The 20,572-nt window shown below is 38.1% G+C and overlaps 1 protein-coding gene across 11 annotated transcripts in view; it reads right to left on the reverse strand.

Moving 5' to 3' along the window:
• Positions 1-440: 440 nt before the first annotated feature.
• PCNX1 (pecanex 1) overlaps positions 441-20,572 on the reverse strand; it is a 184,440-nt gene continuing 164,308 nt past the window's right edge. For all 11 annotated transcript variants that reach the window (XM_086319972.1, XM_086319971.1, XM_086319970.1 and 8 more), the window contains 8 exons: positions 17,617-17,717; positions 16,714-16,864; positions 11,489-11,719; positions 10,364-10,638; positions 8,895-9,100; positions 6,197-6,639; positions 5,652-5,792; positions 441-5,473 (listed from right to left, as the gene is read on the reverse strand). In XM_086319972.1, coding sequence (XP_086176098.1) covers positions 5,333-5,473; positions 5,652-5,792; positions 6,197-6,639; positions 8,895-9,100; positions 10,364-10,638; positions 11,489-11,719; positions 16,714-16,864; positions 17,617-17,717 — 1,689 coding nt within the window. In that variant the 3' untranslated portion in view covers positions 441-5,332. The remainder of the gene's footprint in view (positions 5,474-5,651; positions 5,793-6,196; positions 6,640-8,894; positions 9,101-10,363; positions 10,639-11,488; positions 11,720-16,713; positions 16,865-17,616; positions 17,718-20,572) is intronic.

Below are 20,572 nucleotides of genomic sequence, written 5' to 3' on the forward strand. Positions count from 1 at the left end.
TCTATCTATTATCATTGTAAGTCAGCTTGCACGTTCTTTAAGTATCACACATAAAACTAGTACACACCCTTACGTAGCGTTTGACAGACTCTGACGACCATGACCTGCATGGCCATCTTCTGCACTGTAATCTCGTTCAGCACAGTGCATATGCACACATCTTCACCCCTCATCCTACACGTTCCCTCTAATATCATTAACCAGACACATTCAGATACGTTCATAAAATGTAAACTACAACCTTTCTGCCAAGTGTGAAAAGATATCCTTGTATTGTGAAATAGATAATTTCTATTATAGGCTGAATCCCACGTTAGCAAGCCTAAGCATCTGTTTAAAATGATTATCTTCAGAACCAAGTACATGTTTTAAAAATATGCTAGGCAGAGCTCAATACGGTAAATTCTTAATTTTCTTAATTTGACAAAAATGGACAGAAGGCAAAATGAAAAAAAATTTATTTCCTCAGTGTTTTATCCACTGTCAATATTGTATCTTTGATGCAATATATTTGCAAAGAAAAAACAATCTCAGCTTTTAGTTTCCATTTTAAACAACTACAGTATTTACAAGCTGTTCAGAATAACACTCAGACACACACGCACACACACGCTCACAGACATACAGAAGTACATATCTCTGGTTTATACTGAATGCTGGTAGAGGCAATGAATACTTCCAGAGCCCATGATCAGAAAAGGGAAACCCATTCTCCTTCCTCCCACCTACTTTCCTGGAATCGTTTTCATATTCTTCCTTCCATTTCCTCATGCAGAGCTCATTGCCAGACTTGTATAATGTTAAGGTAATCATTTTTTACAATTTATTTTTAGTTAAATTATAGTAAGCTTTAAAAAAAAAAGCATAAGCAGACACGATTTTCCCATTTCTATTATTTTGGTTGTAGAATCAAGCTTCATATATAAAAAATCGTTATACTACAATTACACTAAACCCAAGAGTCATCTGGAGCAGCCATCTCAGTTTTCCACTACTTCTCTGCTTTAAATTTCAAGGTATCGTCCCATTCTGTGCAAATAACCTGCAGGAATTCATCCTTATCACAATCTTAGGTGACCTTTCTTCCTGCTCCACTGAATCATAAATTCTCAGGTACAGAGCTGAGGCACAGGAAAAAAAGGTATAACTCTATATAATAGGTGTGTCTTAGAACAGAGCGGTCATGTAACCTTGTGAGGACAATCAGCTCTGGTGCCCCAAAGAATGTTATGCTGCTTCCATAAAACAGTACATAAGGAAGTTCAGCTCACAAATAGAACTTATTTTCTCTAATTCAGAAAGAACACGTGGCTGATAGGCAACAGAGACAAATTCTTATCACACGTGATTCTTGACAAGATGACTTGGGTGAGGTGATTCAAAGCAGAAAATACACCTCTGTTTCAAGCAAAATTAATACTTCAACTCACATACCTATCAGATCTACTTGTATAATAATGAACTTCTTTCCAATCACAGTTCTCACCTAAATAAAAGAAAAAGCCTAGGTATATATCAACCAGATTTTTTTTTTTTTAAATAAGAGAAGTGAAGAAAAGAGAGGCTAGTTTTTTAATACCTTATTAAAAAAAACTATACACATCCAACATAATATTAATGTTTATGCTGCACAAATACATGTCTAATTTTCCTCTTTTTCCAGATTAATAAAACTCAACTTCCACGTGGACCAAAACAAAATTCAAAGTTATGGGTTCCAACTATCATCTTCTTCAACGACACTGTTCTCTTCATTTATTTTGGAATTAAAGGAAAAACCTCTAGAACAACAACGGATGTTTTACACCTCATCTGAACAAGGTATGCTAACAAAAGTCAAAAATTGACTGGGTCTGTGTCCAAGCAAAGTAATTTTATGTGATTATAATGGACTACAGAAAAGAACAAGAAGGAATACTGAGAAATTAAAAAAAAAAAAAGGGGGTGAAGTTTTGTCCATATTCATGAAAAAGTGATGAAAATAAACACAAAAGTAATTCACATTGTGGGCAGCAACTTATAATTTTGTAGCTAGTAAACAAATTCAAATAATTCTCATGCAACACTATTGCTATCTTTTTCTCAAGTCATATATTTACGAAGAAAGATTTTTGCGAGTTAACTAAGATAAAATGGTAATTTTAGCCTTGGGGCAAATCATAAGTTTAAAAGGCTCAGCTCTGGATGAACATGACTCAGTGCAGCGATCGACCACATGAAGAATTCCTAAGCAGGGGCCCAGGGCTGCTGCTCAGAGGCAAAGCAGAATTCATTAAGGCTAAGCTACCCTTGCTTAAATGTGAGGCTGGTTTTTTATATTTTGATATGAGATGGAAAAGTAAACCAACCCAGGAAGAAAAATACATCTTTTTAATGAGCTGACGTTAAAGCTTATATTTTCACTGCCTGACATCTGGTACACAGAGTAATTTTCCATATTTTGCTCAAGAGAGAAATCTTGTCTGACTAATTCTATTTCAAGGATTAGTGGAAGTATCTCAGATATACTTGAAATATTAAGAAAAATACTTCAAATATAATGGAAGTTAATCTCCCAGTAATGGAAACTCAAAGAAGGCAAAACACTGATGAAGTCTGTTCACTAATTTCCTGAAAGGTAATTAATCTCTTATCATCTTAAAAATATAGAGCCTCACCACCTATACTCTCAGACCGCTTAAATATCAACATATTAATCTAGACTTCTGGAAAAATTATAGTTCTTTAGAAAAAAGTCAACATATAAAATTTTATCAAGTATTGAAAAATGGTGTAAAAAGAGGGCTTACACCAAGTTATAAACTGGAAGATTAACCAAAAACTTGAGTTATAAAATGATTTTTACCACTAAATAAGAGTAATCAAAAAAAAAAAAAGCTAACCATTGATAACTTACTCCAGAACTCTAAATAAAAATCAAACAAGAAAAAAACCCAGAAAGCTATCAATAAAACTATTTAAAACAATGAAAAAGGTTGTAAGTGTTTTAATTACATATCTTTACTTTCAAATTAAGGAACTCTCAAAGTTTTGGCAACTGTGAACTAAAGATGCCAATGAGTGTGTACTGGAGTCTCAGATGTCGATACTAATGAAAAACGCTGTGCAGGGAATCTAAATGAATAGCTCACTACCCTCTAAGGGCGCATGGGACAGGGTTAAATAAGACATGTATAATCAATTTAATTACTGAAAGTGTGTATATTTCTCTATTATAGTTTAGGTCAAAGTATTCAGACATGAATCCTTCCTTAAATTATTAATACTTCCCCAAATGCAATTATTAGAAAAGTATTATGATTTTAAAAAGACTATAAGTTTTAGACTTAAAAAATAAGAACAGGGCTCCTTTTAGGATTCCTAATTAATACAAGTACTTAAAGATAACAAAATTCAATTTGTTTTGAGAAACAGGGTACCTTTGTATAAAGGTTTAATAAATTATTTGACGAAAAGTTTTTCAACAATAAGTTTTGCAGTGTGTGAAGTCTGGAAACATCAACACGAGGCACACTGGCTCCTGAATAACCACAAAAATTTTAAACTGGAAAAAGGAAAAAAAAAAAGGTTTTGGAGTGAAAATGCAATCAGATGGTACATATTAGCTGTTTATTTTCTTAGTTTTCATTCCTTCTACTGAAGTGTCATACTGTACTGCAAGATCTACACTAGAATTACCAAGATCTCCTTCTGTCTCAGAAAGATAACTTCAAACCCACACTGCTCAACAGAGTAGCCACTAAGCACATGTGGCCAGCAAGTACCTGAAATATGGCCAGTTCCAATGCTGAAGTTGGAATACTCTGGATATAACAGATTAAATAAAATGTATGACTGAAATTAACTTCACCTGCTTCTTTTTACTTTTCATTCACGGGGGCAGGAAGATGGCTGCTCCTAAATGCTCACATGTACAGTCTTCTTTGGAGTGTCACACAAAATGCGAAAAAATTTCTGAAGGATTTAAAAAGTGCCATATGTTGAAATCTAAACTGCAGTTCCCACCTAGACCAACTGTAAATTTGAGTTGTATATTTCCCTGAATACATACATTAAAAAAAAAACAATAAAATTTAAGTTATGAGACAACATATGAGTTAAGTCAATTTCATCACAGATATAAATATTCCAAATTACAGCTACACACTATAAATCACTGGAAATAAAATTCAAGTCACAGAACAAGGAGAGGAGGAAAAGAAAAGGCAAAGTTATTAAAGTGGGATATAACGATAAGAACGGCACCATTTGGATAATTCTGTTTGAAAAAACTTTACTTGATTGACTGAACTGCATGTGAATGACTTTAAGAGCTAAGAACTCTTAAAGGCAATCAATCCTTTCTTTAAATTCCTGGACGTTTCATCTTCTTCTTTGAAAAGCAAAAGCATTTTTCTTCCCAGAACTGACCCCAGCAGAACTTGCTCAGGTGGGAGAAGCAGGGCGGCCAGGGTGCTCCTGGTGCTGGAGCCCATCTGAAGTGTGGACACGGAAGCTGGCAGGAGTGTTCACGGGACCAAATCACTGACTACTGGCTTTGGGAAACACCAGCGATGAAGCCACGTGTATCTTGAGATGGAGTATTCACTTGAAAGGAAACAACTGGCGGACTGGCATGAAGTACAGACTACTAAAGAAGAGTGAGCAGCACTGTTCCTGCTACGTATGTTTATCAGGAAAGGGAAGGGGTTTATCCCAGAGGCAATTTAAATAATGTTATTTTATTTTTATATATAAATAAATGTTCTGAGAAATCTCAGACTTTAGTGCATTGTAAAAAATTAGTGCAGTTTTTTTCATTAAAGTTTTTAGCGCTCAAGGAATAAGATAAATCTATGTCTGTTCATAGTCTCTTTCACTGTACATTAAACTTTTATACTGCTATGTGTCAAACTGAAGGTTTCTACACTTGTTTTTAAAAATCAAGGTAAATGGATTTCATGTTTTATGACAAAACATGGCAATTATTTTTGGCAAAGAAATTAGAAAAATATGAGATTGTAGTTTAGAAATCAAGAATTTGTTGATTTAAAGCATAGGCAATGCATAGGAAAAAACTTTTAAGGATGTATTTTAACAGAACTTTATCCTTCATGCAAAATGTTTTCTCAGCAGCTAACTTAAAAAAATATTTCAGCTTTATTTGGGGATGGAGACAGTGATGGGAGTCAGGGCGAAGGAGAGGTGCTTAACCTAGCCCACTCTATGTTCAAGTCTCTCCTCCAGGATCAAAGTGATAACTGCAGGCATCTTCTGCTCTCTCCTCTTTTTTTTTTTTTCCCCAATATCTTGGAATTTTGAGGGAAAAGAAATGAAGTTATAAAACACTGGCTCACACTTCAGCCCCAAGTTCTAGTACCCCAGTTTCAATGACAGTCACATATTTATCTTCAATCTGGACCAGAAGTACTGTTTTGTCGATGTGGGATCTAGTACCTGGATCTCTGCTGCAAGGCACCCATCGGTGAATCACCTGATGATTTAGAGCAAAACAAGCAGTTAGTGGCAGAGACCTTGAATACACTCACAGACTCTACCCTTACGATTAGAGGCAGTAATTCAGTTTGATAACTAAGCATAAGTACATAAATCAGCTAAAAACATGCATACAGGCTACAAAAAGTCAGGGCACCAGCTTCAGAAGAACTTACATGGCCTTCCATGCCCTCCTGAGGACTCCAGTCCTTCCAGCTGTTCCTCCCAGCTTTTAACCGAATACCCTCATCAGGCCACTGCAGCTCTTTCCTTTTTGACAGGTTGATCCCATCCAGAATTTGACCAGGATCCACAATCTACATTGTAAATAAATATGAATCATTTCCAATTCATTATTTCCTTGAAGATGAGTAATTACATAGTTCCAAACAAAATTTCTTTCACAGTACTCTTTTTGTCCACATTCTCCACTGCCGATAATGTAATAAAAAACACCCTGAACAGCCATGTGAGTTCCTTTTAGCCTCCCGGGAGACCTTACTGCCATGGCCACATAACCATGGCTGAAGAGGGAACAAATATCACCAGTGAAAAACTGCTTGCTTTCAGTTTTTACATTGGCAGAAACTTTTTTTGCAACATTCACAAATGTTCTTCCTTCAGACTAAGTAGTATAAGGTGTGTTTCCACAGGAGTCCTTCACTCAAAACACAAGAAATCAAAAGCAGGAACAGTGGAAGAAGAACGCTGGCCTACTCACTTGGACTCTGTAAATCACCTCCCCCGTTTTGGCATGGGGGTTATTGGCAGGGCTTGAGGTGCTGCCGGGCTGCACGTCAGCGGCACAGCTCTGGCCGCCGTCTGTCCCGAGAAAGCCCACGAGGGTGTGATGCTTGCAGGCGGGGATGCTTTGGCTGGAGCTGCTGGAGGAAGGCAAGCCGTGCGGCACACAGGCTGGGCCGCTCTGACTGGAGGGTTCCATCTGGTTCACCATAGAGAGGCGGGACTGGATGGATGACGGCAAGTTGCGAAGCGATATCTGGCTGGTGGAGGAGCGCCGACAAGGCACAAATCCCGTGGTGGACATCCGGAGAGATGAGTGTCGGCTGCTGTAGCAGTAAGAGGACTGGCTGGCTACGGAGGCCCGGGCGGGGGACTGCCGGACCAGGCCGGACTGCACGGACTGAGAGCTGTGGCTGGTGCCTGGGGAGGGAGAGACGGCAGCGCTCACTCTGAGTGGACTGATGCAAGCACGGTTGCTTCTTTTGTAGTTTCTAGGACTTCTCCCTTAAGCCTCTCACCATAAATTAGCTGATCAATTTACTGAATTTAACATTTATACCTGAAAATTTTAAAGTTATTGAAAAGAAATAAATATCTGAGATCTTTTTTCTCATGTGGTTCGTATAATTTTCACTTGCTGAAGCTTTTTAAAATCCAAATTCTGGGCCATATGAAAAACACAATTAGGTAATCTACAGGAAATAGCGGGATTTAGGGTTGAGATAAATCCTAAAATTTCTTTCACTCAAATATTTCAGAATACCACGAGTACTTCTTTAATACATCAGAGATGAAATAGTTCATGGAAATGAGACAGTGAGAAATATTTATTAAGGATCTATTATGTGGTAAGCTCCATAACTACTATTTCTCAAAGTCGAGTATTAATGCCCTTTCCATCTACTGCAGTGACAAGTTATACTACCCACAGAAGAGCAGAGAGGTATCACTGCAGGATGCACGTGTATCAGGGATCACTACTGAATATGACCGATGATACTGAATAGCAGATTCTTCTGTGTCCTTTTTTCTAATGGCTTGACAGAATTCTTCAGATTTGTGAAGAGTGATGTGAAGATTATTAGAAAATTAGTGTTAATTATACTGAAAAATAATTACATGTGCTTTTTATCTGAAAATTAAAAAGAGCTAATCAATGTTAAGAGTAGAAGGTACATTTAAAGTAGCACACTGGCGGTTCTAGGTTTTCACTCAGAAGGTAAAGAAGAACAAACAAAATGTTGATCACACACCTATTTAGAGTCTCAACAATTTCAGTGCTGTTACCTTTCTTTAAATTGAAGTAAATGGTTTAAAATTTAATCTGATCCATGTTCAACACTGGGGAAAAGGACAGTGCTGATAACCAACCAGCCATCTGGGAATGGATGTAATCTGGCTTGCATACCAGGTAGGATTATGGCTCTCACGTAAAAGGCAAATTAGTAAAAGAATACCTTCCTTTGGGATAAGGAAATTTTTCTTAAATAGGATACAAAAAGTGTTAATCATAAAGGGAAAGATTAGTAAATTGCTCTATACAAAAATTAAGAACTTCTCATTAAAAAAAGACAAGCCCACTCTTCACAGGAAGAGGAGACAGAACCAAGATACAGAATGGGAAGAGCTATCTTTGGTACAGAAAACTGACAAAAAGCTCAATCCAGAATATACAAATATAAATAGGAAAAAGATACGGACTTTCCTAGTGGTCCAGTGCTTAAGAATCCTCCTACCAGTGCAGGGGACAAGGGTTTGATCCCTGGTCAAGGAAGATCACACATGCCCTGGAACAACTAAGCCCTGAGTCACAACTATGGAGCCCACACACCCTAGAGCTCTGCTCTGCAACAAGAGAAGCCACAGCAACGCAAAGCTGGTGCACTGCACCTGGAGAGCAGCTACCACTTGCCACGACTAGAGAAAGCTCACATGGAGCAACGAAGATCCAGCGCAGACAAAAATAAATTAATTTAAAAAATCTTAAATAAGAAAAAAGTAACCAAATAGAAAAAAGGGCAAGAGACTTAATATGACTTCAGAAAGAAGAGATGATAAACTCAAAAGTTTCCAACAACAAGTATTACAGCAAAGCAAATTAAAACGATGGAGCTAAAGACCACCCCCCTTCTCCTGTCTCTCCGAGAGAGCAGGGAGCAGAGCTGGGAACAATGATACTTAAAGCTGGACATTCCTATGTATGACTGGTCAGAGTACCAACTGGTTTAAAAAAGGAAGTCTAGAAAGAATTTTGGCATTTTATATTATGAGTCTTAAATATCTTCATAAACTTTGATTTGATTTCATTTTTCAAGTTTTCAGCCCAAGAAAAGAATAAGAGATTATAATATAAAGATTTATATACAAAGTTATAATACTCAGAAGAAATCAAATCATTGTTCAATAGGAGAGAAGTTACATAAATTATATTAGTTATATATGATTAGCCTTTAAAAATGGTACTTCCAAAGAAAGGCTATTTTTAAGTATTATGTATTTATATACATAAAATGATTAATATAGACAGGTAGGATAATGGCCCACTGGGAATCAAACAAAACATTCTGCTTACATATTTCCGAGTAGGAAATGTGTCATCCTCTTTATACACACATACCATCTAAACCCCACAGCTGAGGGACTGACATCCCACACATAATTTTGGTTCAGATTACCTAGGGTTGGAGGGTAGGATGTGACAGGCGGATGAAGTCCTGCTCCAGGTGCCTGGCCTGGGTTTCCAGTGCTTCCTTGGGATGCATTGCTGTGGGGATCGTTGGCAGTTGTCGCACTGTTACTGGTGCTGGAGGGTCCACCTCCAGTATCAGAATCTTCGATATTGCCACCGCTGTTACATCCGGCTCCACAACCTTTCCTTAACCTAGGAACAAACACCAGGGTAGGAGGCACTATCCCGAGATCACTTCAAGATAGGTATTTCTTCCTTTTTCTAGCCATTCTAAACATTTAATGCTACTGATGTTCACCTCTGAAAGTCTTCATGGAGCAATCAACATCAGGAAGCAAAAAACTCTCTTATGTTTTCATATTGCCCTCTTAAATTCACTGACTCCATTCTTAACTGACCAGTTTTATATACTCTATCACCTTTCCTACACCATAATGAAGAACTGCACCTAACAATTTGTTCCATTAAGATCTCAGCTGGAAATAGAATTCTTGCCACTGTATACAACCCACGAAAACATAATTGATTTAAATTAAATCCAATTTATGCTGTAGCAAACTGAAGAGAGCTGCTGTAATAATTTTTCTTCTTCTTTTTTAAAGTGTAAAGTTTAAACTGTTTCAGTTTGGCACTGAAAATCCTGCACCCCATTAAACCACTCAGTCCTGAGCAAACAAGGCAATTTCAACACAACACCTATTTTTTAAGACAAAACTTCTTTGAACACTATCCTGGTTTGTGTTCTTTCTCCTGTTTGAATAGGGGTTGATGTTAAAATGGTGAAATTTTACTTTAATGCTGGAAGAATTTTAAAGCACCTGTTTTAGAGTTAATTGCTCTAATCCCATTTTTAAGTTCTGATATTTAAAGATCTGAACAACCCTTGATCTGCAATTTTTATTTACCACCCATCATAATTTACTAGACAAAAGGCAGAGGAAATAATTCATGTGCATACTTGACGACATTATAGATTTGAGACTTGAGTGCTACTTGTTCAAATGGCAGCAGTTATCTCTGCATTGCACGAGGAGGAGCTTCAACATGGATAGCGTGCTCCCCCTACTGCTCAAACGGAACTCAAAAAGAATGAAATCAACTTGCCCAAGTTTCTTTGCTTTTTCTCTAGTTTGCCCTGTTTGTTGACCCACACATTCTAATAGCAACAATATGCTGCAAGAGAGTTTAAAAAAATTAAAGAGAGGGAATTATTCAAGATTCTATTAAATGCTAGAGCAGTGGCTCCTGACCAGAGTTGTGCATTAGATTTATCTAATAAGAGTTTAAAGATACACATGCTCAGATTCTACTTCCTAAAGCTCAGCTGTAACAAGCTGTTATTGTACCATGCCAGCTGTATTTTTCCTAAAGCTTTCCAGGTGACACTAATGCACAGGGCATAGATTAGGCGGGTCAGGACACACCACTGCTGGAAAAGGCAGCCCCACGGCTCACCTGTGCCAGGTTGACACGATGAAGTTTCTGATATTTCCCAAGCTGATGGGTCCCCCAAGAATTTCTTTAAGCTGCTCATGGCTGTCAGAGTAAGAAGTTGTCAGGGGTGAGACAAAGATCGGGTAGCCAATAGGCTGATCACAGGATGAGTTTATCATGTTTCTCAGGGCTTGCTTGGCATTCTGGATGCTACCTCTCTCTGGATTACGGTTTCGCAGGAAAACAAGCTCCTGCTGCTGCCCTGCCCAAAGGCCTCGGACACACTCCTTATTCACCTGAGAATCAGAACACACAGGAAGTAGGTTAAGGGACTAAGAATAAAATTTATATAAATAGAAGAGCAGCAGTGGGAGGGATATGAAAGACATTACAATAACCAGTTGTGAAAAGCAGGAAACAAATATAAGTAGGTCACATCTGAATGGGAGTTAACCATTTCCCACCGTCATTAGGTTGTTAAATAATAAGCACATACAGAGCTCTTCCCTTTGCTGTCTTGTAAAAATACCAAGTAAAATGTAGTCTATTTAGTTTTCTAAATTGGTGAAGCACTGAATGCTGTAACTGAGATAACAGGTATTTCTGACAGAAATGAGAGGTAACAAGTGTTTAGAGTTGAAAGGATATTTGTGATTTCATGGCGGGGCGGGGTGGGGGGTGGGTTTATTCAATGAAGAAACAAGTAAAACATTTCTGAGACGTTTAAAAAAACAACAAAACAAACCAACCAAAAAACAGGTCAGAGCGAACCATTTACAGTGAGCTACTAATCACCATCAAGTACAAATTATAGTATTATTTTGCAACCTAGGAATCAATCATATTAGCAATATATGGCTGACATTTTCAGAAGAGATGCTGCCCAAACAGTACATATAACAGGCAAGAGACTGCCAAAACAGAAATGAAGAAAGGCTTTAAGGCTTTCCAGCACATGAGAAGACTTCAGAAGACAGAGTACATTACTGACAAAATAAATTATTAAGTGCTCATCAACAATAAACTCAATGTAGTGTGGTTGTATGTTTCTGTTTTCTGTGAAAGAATTTCATGACTTTTTAAGTCTGGATAAGGTTCTCTAAGTTTCACTGTTTTCAGAGGCAGACAAGTGCCTCCAAACCTTACTTTAATGACCCTGAAGCTCAGGTAGCGTCTGTTGAGCATGATGATCTTGTACTCGTTAGTGCCATCGTCCATGACGTGCCGCAGAGCGAGCAGGGAGGGCGAGTTGGCGAGCACTGCACTCCGCCACGCAGGGTCCCCTTCGTGGGCAATGACGAGGTTCTTCTCGTGGGATACAATGGCTTCGTAGAGCACAGTGGGGTCATCATATTCATCTGGAGAAGTGAAATGGTCCTATATACAGAGATAAAGATAGACCTGTATTTCTAGGAAAATTAGAGAATGACTTCCAAGACAATGAAAGCCTCTGTAAAACTAAATTAGTTACTAAATTATAAGTCTTAAAAACTGGCTTATGTATTTCATTACCAGCATGTGTTTGTACTAGCAGAGGTAAAATGACTGATTCTTAAATTTATCCAGGTTAGGAATTAGCTAATTACTGCTCTACTACTTCTGCAAATTCCTCAATTCAACCCTACCTGTCCTCTAAGTTTTATTAGCTAAACCATTTTTATTTCCAATTTATATATATTGTTTAACCTCATTCAATTTGGTTTGCATATCTTCATTTTTTTTTTTTCCTGTTAAAGGATTATCTCACCTTTAAAGCTACATAAAAGGTCTCGAAACTATGTTTCTTTTTAACTGGGTGCTTTTCACTTAAAGTCTCATCTCTAGGATGATAACAATATACAATTTTTATCCTGCCTCTCATCTAGTTAAGATAAGGCTCAAAACTATGAGCTCTGAGCACAAATTAAGGGTCCTAAGTCCTAGAGAAGCTAGGTCTTCTTGATCTTAGCAACTACTCATTTACTTGGCAGGTTGTTATTTAATATCTACCACATGCAAGACTGTGTGGCAGATTGTCTGGATGAAACAATGGAGTATATGAAATGTATTAACACTTCCCATTCAGAAACCCCCAAATTAACAGGGGATACAGGATATAAACCCCAATAATCATAACACAATTGGGAATTTCTGAAATGGTATGTTTTTAAGGAAACAAAAATACCATATTAGCTGCCTTCATATTTATAGTTAAGAGGCTGATACATTTTTACACCCAGGTAAAGTAACTCATTTGTGTTCAGGCCAGCTGACTGGAGTGTGGGCTATCGGGAGGTGAGACAGTGAGAGCAAGAAGGCCATATCCCCAAGGATGCACCTCCAGGTCGGGAGGGTCACCAACACGAGGATAATGGAAGTCTTCATGTACATGTGGGTACATAGTGTACAAAGTTCTCCAACACACGATCTCACCTAAAGATCCTAAAACAATCTTGTCAAGTAGGTTGAGCAGATAATGCCAGCATTTTACAAATTTGGAAACTGAAGCTCAAAGAGGCTTAAGCTGGGAAAGATTGAGGGTAGGAGGAGAAGGGGGCGATGGAGGATGAGATGGTTGGATGACATAACTGACTCAATGGACATGAGTTTGAGCAAACTCCAGGAACAGTGAAGGACAGAGAAGCCTGCAGTCCATGGGGTCACAAAGAGTCTGACATGACTTAACGGCTAAACAACGAGGTTTAGAAAATTAGTATATGATGGTAGTGCCAGAGCTTGAATATGCTTTTTGAGTATTTTTTCATTCTGACGTAAGATGCTCTCTTTCAGCAAGATGTTCACTTAGGGAAGAAATGACATCCTTGGATTAGTAGTATTTGTACAATTATTTGAATAGAAAATAAAAGTGCAGAGACAAGCAATAAACACATTCTCAGTAAAATGGACACAAAGTCTGAAATCATTAGGCATGCCAAAAGTGGAGAATGTTCAATCCTGTCCAAGTATTTATTTTCATTGGGCTTAAAATGGTTGAATGAATATGTAAACTTCTATGTATATCATTCAACAGTGTTTTACTGATAAATATTTGAAACAAGCAGAATGTTCATGAATAGAGAAAGAGCTGAATAAACAGAGTAAAAATTACACTCTGGAAAACTACAGAGTCATTAAAAAAAAAAGTGAAATGCCTCTACAGGCGCTGACTTAGAAAGGTGTCCACATTATATTAACTGGGAAAAGAGCTTGACCCAGATCAATTTACACAGCACGATTACATTTTTAAAAAGGAAAATATGTATAAATATAGTTGAAAATGTCTGAATGAACTTGGGGAAAGCAGCAAAGATAGGCATCCAATTATTGGCAGTGACTGCTTCTTGGAGTATTGTATGATGGTACAGGATGACAGAAGACGCTTACTCTTGGGAGATGTTTACTTTCCATTGTTTTCCATTAGTTTTCAAATAAATAAAAAAAGAGATAATGTTTCCAATTCTAGGAAAGGTTTTCAGAAGCATTTTAGAAATACACTTGAAAAGTTATGAGGAGATACACAGGAAATACTATTTGTTGAAAACAATGCAACTCATGTAACATTCACTGGCTGCCAAGTACTAAGCAATGAGGATATAAAGATTACTAAGACGCTATCACTGGCCTCAAGGAGATCACAGGTTGTTAACATTTTCATTATATATCTCTTGTAAACCAAGCTAGACTTTAATTGGTGTATTTTAGCTCTAACAACCATGTAAACTCCCTTAAAGAGACTAGTGGAAAAAAAAAAAATAAGGAAGTAAGCTGTTTTACAAAATGATTAGAGGACGAGAGAGAACACATGAAAAGGGTGATTTACTTAATTTCTCTGAGTTTTGGCTAATCTTCAGCTACAAAACTGTGAGTAAAATAAATTTCTGGGCTGTGGGTGATTATGTGGATGAGAACACTGATACATTACAGAACATTGTAAAATTAAATACTACACACATAACAGTTTTAATTTCTAAAGTAAAAACATAAAACAGATTGCAGAATTAAAAATTGAAAAGCACCCTATCAGAGACTGTGTCTGAAACAAAGGTTAACAGAAATTTTATGTATTTAGCTCTCCGGAAACAGAATCTTTTTAAAAAACAATCAGTTGAGGTATAATTTACACATAATAAATTGCACCCATTTTAATAGTACAGTCAGACGCACTTTGACAAATGTGTAAGCCCGTGTTAACCACTGCTACAATCTAAATATAGACTATTTCTGTCATTTCAAAGTTCCTTCCTGCCCTCTGGCATTCAATCCCTACATCCCAAGCAACCACTGATCTGCTTTCTGTCACTACAGATTAGTTTGGCCTGTTTTAAATTTTACCTAAATAAAATAATACAATATGCACTCTTTTTATGTCTGGCTTCCCTTATTCTGTATAATATTTGATATTCATTCTTCCTGTGGCATCTAACAGTAGATCATTTACATTTACTGCTAAGTAATATTCTATCTGTTGATGAACACTGGAGTTATCTGCAGCTTTGGGCTCTTGGGACTAGAACTGCTAAGCACATGTGTGTAAGTCTTTGGGTGGACATACACTTTCATTCTCTTGGGTAAATATGTGGGAATGGACTTGCTGGGTCACATGCCAAGTAGTATACATATGTACTAACACTTTAACATAGAAGCCTTTTGTGGATTTTCATGAGTACAAATGAACTTTGGAGATGAACAGTACTAATCTACACATCTATCTTATCCTGGCCTCAGAGTCTCTCACCAGCAACCCCCTGTCTGGTCAAAGTAATGCTGGGTGAATGGCTGTTGCTTGTTTCTTCACAGGTCAATCTCACTCTTCTCCAGGGTGTGTGTGGATCACAGAACTTCTCCAGGCTGCACCTGTATTCTCATCTTCTCCCCTCCCCCAGCACTCCATGGCCCCGGGTTCCCATGCCCACCTCCTTACCCCTTCCCAATCTGTCACTGTTGCTGTCAGCCATGGCTAATAATGACAGTGTGTTGTACTCAACTGCATTGGGCCTGATTATAAGGTAGAGAACCATTGTCACAGGCTAAAAACACATGTAAGAAATGGATTGGAAGCACCAGGCAAGAGCACTTGGAGGGAGAGACAGGGATGAGAAAATACAGAGAGTCTGTGCCTCAGTTTCCTCTCTGCCAGATGGAGATAAAATACCTGTCATGATGTTTAGAGTTAAAGATGTCTGTCAGGAGCTGTTAGATAATTATGCTACATAAAAGAGTATTTCATACGTAGCAGAAACACAATACCTTCTGAGAAACTGTTAAGTTTTAAAAACATTTTAATATGAAATCATTATCTTTTTCTTTAAAATACACTGAATTTTGTCTTGAAACTCTAAAGCCAGTCTGATGATGGACAATTCTGTTGCTGTTGTTCAGTCGCTAAGTAGCGTCTGACTCTTTGTGACCCCATGGACTGCAGCACACCAGGCCTCCCTGGCCCTTGCTATCTCCTGGAGTTTGCCCCAAGTTCATGGCTATTGAGCAGGTCATGCTATCCAACCATCTCATCCTCTGCCGCCCTCTTCTCCTTGATCCCAAATATTTTTTTTCCCCATCATCCCCAAACAGTATTCTTTTCACAGAAAATTTCAAATACTGTAGTCTTTATTAGTAATGCTCCTAAATAATATGGGGTGTTAACTTCATTCCACTAGGTCATGGTAAACTCATCTGCGGGGTAGTCCACCTCTTATTTGGCAGTGAGAGACACCCACATCCGAGCACAGCAGCTGCATTTGATCAACACCATCACGTGCTCTCTATCCTCAAATCTCATCACAGCTGTCACGCGGAACGATAAGGGCAGCAAGCGCCAGCACCTAATTTCAAAATATGTTCTTAAAGGGGCCCAGTGCTTCAGATTTGCATTTGAGAGTATCATTTTCATTTTATTGCCTTTCTAGGATTATTTAATTAAGGCTGATTCTGTCCTAACCATCATTTATTCTATAAAACATGGTAAATGAAGCTCATAGTTAAATAACAGCAACACTTGCAAGACTCCTGAGATGTTGTTATACTGCACTGGGGATCAACTAACATTTACTCAAAGAACAGGCATGAATTACAATCACCTGAGAACAGGCATGAATTACAATCACCTGAAGTCAAAGCAACCCTTACAGGGGCCCAAGGCTTGTATTTTCAGTTTGTCACTGCTTGTATTTTTCTTCAAGTTCATGCCCAGGTCACTCTCTACTATTACTGTTCAAATTCACTGTTACAAACACAGGTTCAGGCTTCTAAGATTTAATATCCTATCAAGAATCATGTTTTTCTTTGTCTCAAATCAGAGTATTTCTCAAAAGGATCCCAAGGAACATAATTTGGGAGTCAAGTGAAGAAGTACCATTAAAACCAGTAATGTATTAGAAATTCCCTCCTCTTACCTGATGAAGTTTAATGGACATACGAATTCCAGGGACTACTACTTTCCTCAGGAGTTCCATGTCAGCAAAGATCCATTCGTCCCGAATTGAAGAAATACGGAAATCTCCCTTAAATAGGGCATGCAATCCATAGAGGAATGACTCTAAATTACTGTTAAGATTGGAGATAAAAGTTTACATATTTTGACAAAGGTCTTCCATTACACTGATTCTAACATCTGGTTATGCATCAGAATCATCTGGGAGTGTTTTGAAGATACAGACGCCAAGAACTAATATCAGTTCCCCTGAATCAGAATCACAAGGGTCAAGGCTATTTGCCCTGGACCCTTGTTCATGACCTACTGTAATAGTGAGTCCTTGAACATAAACAGAAGGTGAAGACTCTCTAACTTGAGAGTAAGGAGGGCCTAATGGAAAACATGAGGTAATCAGAGAAGAAGCATTATGTGGCATTTCTTAATTCTAATTCAACTGGGTGTTCACAACAAGAAATCCAGTTTACATTTAGAGTCCCCAAATCTAATGTACCATTATATTAAGAATATAAATGCTCTGAGCAAAGACTAAAAGGAGAAAAATAAAAATAAAAGGAAGTGAACTGTTAGAAAAATAGATGTATATGGGAAGACACCAATCATACATTATGAGTTATTTTTTTAATGTCTTAAATTATTAAATTCTCATTATCTGCAGCTGCCTACACACATGTGAATTTTAAAAGTTAGTTCTTTTAACCACTTCGAATTCCACTGTGTTTACTAAAAAGATCTATACAATATCTGAAGAAACATTTGTAATAAATTAACATAGAATGCTTCCGTTAAAAACCATTTCAGATTTTTCAGATTTTGGTTATAGAGCTTCCCAGTCTGTTTCTGAAAACAGCAATGCCTTCCTTACCTGGACATATGGTGGGATGCAGTCCCCAAAGCTCTCCGTCCCAGAACACAGAGTCCATAACAAAGAGTCACCAGAGATGAATCTTTGTCCACATCCAGTGGCTTTAAATAAAAAAAAAAAAGAAAGAAAACAAGGAACAGGGTGAAGGGGGTTGAAGGCACAAATTTCCACTTATAAAATGAGTAAGTCATGGGGATGTAATGTATAGCATGGTTGACTCCAGTTTAGTAATACTATACTGCATATTTGACAGTTACTAAGAGAGTAGACCTTGTAACTTCTCATCACAAGGAAAAAATAATTCTGTAACTGTATGATGAAGGATGTTAACTAGAGCTATTGTGGTGATCATTTTGCAATATATACAAATATTAAATCATTATGCTGTATACCTGAAACTAATTAATGTTGTATGTCAATTATATCTCAATAAAAAAGAACAAAAGAATATTACTTATCAGAATGGTATATAAGTATTTACCGAATCAGAAAAATCTATTTAAAAAATCAGACAGGACAAGGAACTCAAGTAGCATATACTTACTATCTCCTCAAATATAAGTTCTAGTGAAAAGAAACATCATAAAATGAAGTATGAATGTGTATAAGGAGGTTCTTTGGAATCTTTAAATAAAACTAAAGCTTTATAATAATACTGGAACATACTAAAAAAAACTGGCTGTATTAGTGTTAGGATCTTAGCTAAACATCTCAAAGTACTTGCTGATATACATCATTACTGATTCTGCCCTCTCCTGAAATATAATATTCTGTTTATTAATTAGTTATTTCTCAACTTAACCTGGCAAGCATTAGTGACAACAGCACTAGCCTATCAGTGACGATAACCACATTAAAGAAAATTAAACTGTGTCTATAGAATATTGCTTTCCTTCATTCAACTTTTAATTCTTTTGCAGTTGCATACCTTTATTATTGACTATTAAATATATATTATATATAAACATATGCAATAATTATATATATATACACACACACACAAACAAAATGGTACAACTTACATAATACTAAAGAGAATCTTGGTAGCATCTTAATTACTGAGAAACAATCGAATGCAGCAGTTTTCAAAGTGTAATCCTGGGACACAACAAGAGCATCACCTGGGAACTTATTAGAAATGCAAATTCTAGAACCATTTCAGACCTGTGAAGTCAAGTTCTGGAGGTGGGGTTCACCTATCACACTCCCGTCACATTCTAATGTATGCTAACATTGAAGAATCATGGATCTAGGCTTTTAATGAGCTTAATTATTCTATCTTTTCCAATTATATATATATATTTATCTGATTTTATAAACCATTAACATAAAGAGAAAAGGGCAGCTGTCTAAGATACTAGCTTAATATAGACTGTTTAATTAATTATCATTAACTGGGTAATTTAGTTAATTTTAACTGTGAAGGAGAGCCTACATTTCTTTCTTTTCTGTCTCCCTCTCTCCCCGACCCAGTCAACTAAATTAAGAAAAAAAAATTTTTTTTCCCATAACAGAAGCAGTAAATATGCTGAAAATGCACTGCTTCTGTTATGGGAAAAAAAAATTTTTTTTCTTAATTTAGTTCAGGCTTCTGGAACTGGTCAAGATACAGTAATAAAGACATTGCTGCTAAAGCTGAAGCTCCAATACTTGGGCCACCTGATGTGAAAAGCCGACTCACTGAAACAGATCCTGGGAGAACAAGATGGCCGAGGAGTAGGCAGACGTGGAGTACCTTTCTCTCCATGATACATCAGGAATACCCCTTCAGACACAGAAGTGCATGCAGAACACCAGCTGAGAGCGGACAGGAGTACCTGACCAGTGGAAAAGAATGTATCGAACCACACAAAACTCAGTAGGACGAAGAACAGGAGAGTTAGTAGGACTGGACCTGCCCTTGGCAGGAGGGGGAAGCAAAGCAGGGGTCCGATCCCCACATCGGGGTAATTCTCTGAGTCAGAGGAGAAATATTCAAGCCTGAGAGTGAAACAGCTGATCTGTGGCAGCCTAAGTATAATGATAATCAGACAGTCCTTGCCACAGCCATACATATCCCAGACAATAACACTGGTCCCCTGGAAGGTGCAGCAGCTGGGAGCTGGAGTTTTGGGATTGTGGAGCAATCCCAGGGCGAGGGCTGCTGTTGACTGCAGAGAGATGAACTGAGGCGATGTGAGGGAGGAGATTGTGGTGGGAAATGTCTGTGGAGGAAAGCCAGGCATCCATGGAAGCAAGGTGATACTGCTGAGTTACACGTAGGAGGTGGAGCCATCTCCATACCCTCTCTCCCCCCACATGCCAGCATCCACAGTTGAATAATAGAGAGGCTGGCTCATCAAACGCCTGATGCACTGAATTACAGAGCAGGATCCCACCTACATGCCCCTTTAAGTGCCTGACCTGTCAATGTACAGAGTAGGACCCCAGCCAAGAGTCCCCTCTATGTGCCTGACGTGCTGAACAACAGAGAAGGACCCCAGGCAAGGGAGCCCTCTAAATGCCTGAACAGGCAGAGCTATGGAGAAAGGCTGGCCAAAAAGGCTTTCTGATCACCAGCTACAAGAGGCTCAGAAAAAAAGACTCTGATAGGGCCATAACTCCTGTGGTAGAGGCAGTCCAAGTCCCTGCACACTTGGCGCCACCAGGGTCCCTGCAAGCCAAGCAGCTGCGCCACCTTCACACTCAGCTCTCACTGGGGCAGAGCTGCCACAGGCGAAAAAGGTCTTGCATCTATGCACACAGTGTCACTTTGGTTGTGTCTAACTCTTTGCAACCCTGTAGACTGTGGCCAGAGAAGGCAATGGCACCCCACTCCAATACTCTTGCCTGGAAAATCCCATGGATGGAGGAGCCTGGTAGGCTGCAGTCCATGGGGTCGCTGAGAGTTGGACACGACTGAGCGACTTACCTTTCACTTTTCACTTTCATGCATTGGAGAAGGAAATGGCAACCC

This window comes from Bos grunniens, chromosome 10 (genome assembly GCF_055505025.1).
Source record: "Bos grunniens cultivar Pamir isolate PY7600 chromosome 10, Bosgru_T2T1.0, whole genome shotgun sequence".
NCBI classification, from domain to species: Eukaryota; Metazoa; Chordata; class Mammalia; order Artiodactyla; family Bovidae; genus Bos; species Bos grunniens.